Raw genomic sequence first — 3682 nt, forward strand, 5'->3', positions numbered from 1 at the left:
AGACCAGGGGGCAGTGGGAACAGATAAGAGGGGATGGGAGGGTTGGGCTGTGGGAGTAGAGGCAGTCTGCTGTCCGCTGGTCACCTACTCAGGGGCAGGGACACACTTGTGTTTAACACACACTCTTGGGGGGTACACACAGACTCGTGTCATGCATGTGTGTGTGCACTGTTCACATAGCCCCTCACACAGGTGCAATCACATGAGGGTCACACAATATGGAGTCTTGTGACCTGTCCTTGTATCATGCTGGGCAGTTGCAGGGCTGAATCGCCCTGAAGAGGTGGCCGTGTGTCTTCAGTGCGTGGGCATGCGATCCTGTTAGCGGCCCACTCATAGGGAGGTGCCGTCTCTCTTCCCATGGCCTGTGGTTGTTCTCTGCGTGGCCTCAGTCTTTCACTGTTGTCCCTCACACACTCCTGTACACCTCCAGTCACACCCAGTTCTACCTGTTGGGCACACTTCTGCCCAGCCTGGCACCCAGGCCATGTGAGGTTCCTCACAGGGAAGTGAGTGCAGCTGCCCCGGTGCACACACAGCACACCTCTCCACGCACCGCTGTGCAGCCCGTTCCGTGCTCGGGAGCTCACAGGCAGACCCCACTGTGTGGCACCCAGCACTGCACCTGGAGCCCTTGGTCAGGCGTTGGTGCTGAGCTGTGGGTTCCCCCAGGCCTTCAGCCGTGCCCACCGCATAGGGCAGAACAAGAAGGTGATGATCTACCGCTTTGTGACTCGGGCCTCGGTGGAGGAACGCATCACGCAGGTGGCCAAGCGCAAGATGATGCTCACCCACCTGGTTGTGCGGCCCGGCCTCGGCTCCAAGTCGGGCTCCATGACCAAGCAGGAGCTGGATGACATCCTCAAGTTCGGCACCGAGGAGCTCTTCAAGGACGACGTGGAGGGTGGGCCTCCCTCAATGGGCACGTGGTGGGCTGGGGGTGGGCCCTGCTTAAGACACATCCACACGGACTAGACCAAGTCCCTGCCAGCCCCCTGCCACCTGCATGTGGCCTCTCTCTCTGTTCCTCTAACCCATGTCTCCTGGCCAGGACAAGCCAGGGTGGCATCTCTGGGCACTGCCCACCAGCCCTAGAGCCGCTCTGTGCTTCTGTACCTGTGTCCTCCCTCTGTCTTCCCTCTGTCCTCCAGGCATGATGTCTCAGGGCCAGAGGCCTGTCACACCCATCCCTGATGTCCAGTCTTCCAAAGGGGGAGCCTTGGCTGCCAGTGCAAAGAAGAAGCATGGCAGCACTCCTCCAGGTAGGGGCCGAGCTGAGTGCAGCCCCAGCTCTTCCACTGTCCCTGCCCACCCCCATTGGCTCCTCCCTTGAGTGTCCTTGGATGCCGGGGGTGAGGGGGTGTGGGAAGTGGAGCTGTTACACAGTGAGTTCCTGTGTGGTCATGATGCTGCTAAGCTGCAGGTCCTGGGATGGGCTCTTGTTGGGAGTCTGTCTTAGAGGGGTCTGTGGCTGGACCCGGCACTCTGTTCCTACACCACACCCTGTCTGCCCTCAGGTGACAACAAAGACGTGGAGGACAGCAGTGTGATTCACTATGACGATGCGGCCATCTCCAAGCTGCTGGACCGCAACCAGGATGCCACCGATGACACGGAGTTACAGAACATGAACGAATACCTGAGCTCCTTCAAGGTGGCTCAGTATGTGGTGCGCGAGGAGGATGGCGTGGTAAGTCCTCCACTCCACACTGGGCTCGTCCTCCTATCTCAGCCCTGCCCCAGCTGTGCTCTGTGCTGTGGTGGTATCGCCACACGGCCTGGCCACTGCCCTCATGGTCATCTGTAACCACCTTCTCCCTGGCATCCCTGGCTCCAGTCCAGCTTTCCCATGGCTGTCCAGCTGACCTCTCTGAAGGGCAGATGGACCTGTCACCTGCCTCTCAGCCACACTGAGCCTGTCCCTGGGGTCTGGGTGCTTCCCAGCCCTGCCCAGTGTGCACCTCCTAGCCTGCTTCAGGGCCTGGAGCTCAGCCTTGCTGGACCACTCCCAGCGTGTCTTCTCCAAGGAGCTCTTCCCGGTTTCTCCTGGGTGGTCTCCTCGTGGTCCCTCCACTTCCTCCAAAGCTCCCACCGCCCTCCATGTAGACCGTGTATGCTAATTATCCTTCCTTTGAAACTGGGAGCCTCCTGAGAGCAGAAGTTAAGGCTTGTTCTACTCTGTACCCCAGTGCTAGCTTAGCACAAGGTCAGGAAATAATTACTTGCGAAGTGAATGAATGAATCAAAACTGAATGAACATCAGGTCGGGCTGGGTGTTAAGAGAAGGCTTCCTGGAGTAGGCAGGCCTTCCAATCAGTCCTTGAGCCCTGAGAGAGCAGGGTGTGGTGGAGGTGGCACAAGTCTTCTCAGAGGGCAGGACTTGCCTCCGGCTGGCCCTGCACCACAGAGCTCCCAGACTGTTGAGTCTGGCCGTGTGCCCACTGAGCCCTGGCCACTGCGTCCCTAGGAGGAGGTAGAGCGGGAGATCATCAAGCAGGAGGAGAACGTGGACCCCGACTACTGGGAGAAGCTGCTTCGGCACCACTACGAGCAGCAGCAGGAGGACCTGGCCCGCAACTTGGGCAAGGGCAAGCGTATCCGCAAGCAGGTCAACTACAACGACGCCTCCCAGGAGGACCAGGGTGCGTGGCGGACTTGGGAGGGATGGCAGAGGGTTCCGACAGGTCAGAGAGGGCCTCCCTGTGGTAGGAAGTCCCTAGGTGAGACATGGGCAGGGGGAACAAGGTGCCCTGGGGTGGCCTGAGCTAGGAGGAAGCTTCTTGGATGGAGAAAAAGGAGTTGGGGACAGGTACAGGGATGTTGGGTGTTTGGGGGAACAAGATCTGTCCAGTGACTTCACCCCTGCTGATGGTGTCCTTGGGTGAGCCTCCCAAGTCTGTCTCCCCAGCTGTAAAATGCAGTAATCTAGGCATGACCCCTTAGTGAGTATTGTTATGCTGTTGGGATTATGTACGCTCACAGGAAGTCCACGGTGGCCATGTCACTGTCACAGAGTTGGGATGGGGTGGAGCTCCGTATAGCCCGGGGGTGTGGAGGCTGGGGCTGGGCTTCCGCTCACAAAGTTCGCCACCTGCCGCCCCCTTCCCAGTCTGAATATTCCATCGGCTCAGAGGATGAGGATGAGGACTTTGAGGAGAGGCCGGAGGGGCAGAGTGAGTCTCAGTGCTGTTGACCTGAGCTGCCGCTGAGACCATGTTGGGAGCTGGTGGCAGTGGTGGTGGGGTTGGCCTGGGGTTCCTCCAAGGCCAGCTGTGGGAGGTCAACCTGAGGGGCCCCTGGCAGATGGGGTGTTGGGGGGTCAGGGTTGCTGGGTTCCTGCCTGAGGAGTTGTGGTGTGCTGCTCCCCAGGTGGACGACGACAATCCAGGAGGCAACTGAAGAGCGACAGGGACAAGCCCCTGCCACCTCTTCTCGCCCGAGTTGGCGGTAACATCGAGGTGGGGCTCACCAGCACTCCCATGCCCCCTACCCTGCTCTCTGCAGCCCCCAATGTATGGAGGAGGGACTGGGGCCTGCTCAGGGTCATGGGCCTTACAGAGTGTGACTGGACAGATCCTATGTCTGGTTTCCACCCTTTGGGTCCTGCCCCAGGTGGAGGCTCTTGCATTTTCTGGGTCCATGCTGCCCCTCCCTCCTCTGCCTTTCTTCTTCACCCCTGAAC

The 3682-nt window shown here is 59.6% G+C and overlaps 1 protein-coding gene across 1 annotated transcript in view; it reads left to right on the top strand.

Moving 5' to 3' along the window:
* Positions 1 to 3682, top strand: part of CHD5 (chromodomain helicase DNA binding protein 5) — a 74419-nt gene that overhangs the window by 42027 nt on the left and 28710 nt on the right. The window contains exons 24-29 of the mRNA XM_006145405.2: positions 673 to 904; positions 1152 to 1262; positions 1518 to 1690; positions 2468 to 2674; positions 3110 to 3173; positions 3370 to 3458. Coding sequence (XP_006145467.1) covers positions 673 to 904; positions 1152 to 1262; positions 1518 to 1690; positions 2468 to 2674; positions 3110 to 3173; positions 3370 to 3458 — 876 coding nt within the window. The remainder of the gene's footprint in view (positions 1 to 672; positions 905 to 1151; positions 1263 to 1517; positions 1691 to 2467; positions 2675 to 3109; positions 3174 to 3369; positions 3459 to 3682) is intronic.

The sequence above is a fragment of the Tupaia chinensis genome, unplaced genomic scaffold, assembly GCF_000334495.1.
Source record: "Tupaia chinensis unplaced genomic scaffold, TupChi_1.0 Scaffold000146_1, whole genome shotgun sequence".
Taxonomy (NCBI): Eukaryota; Metazoa; Chordata; class Mammalia; order Scandentia; family Tupaiidae; genus Tupaia; species Tupaia belangeri.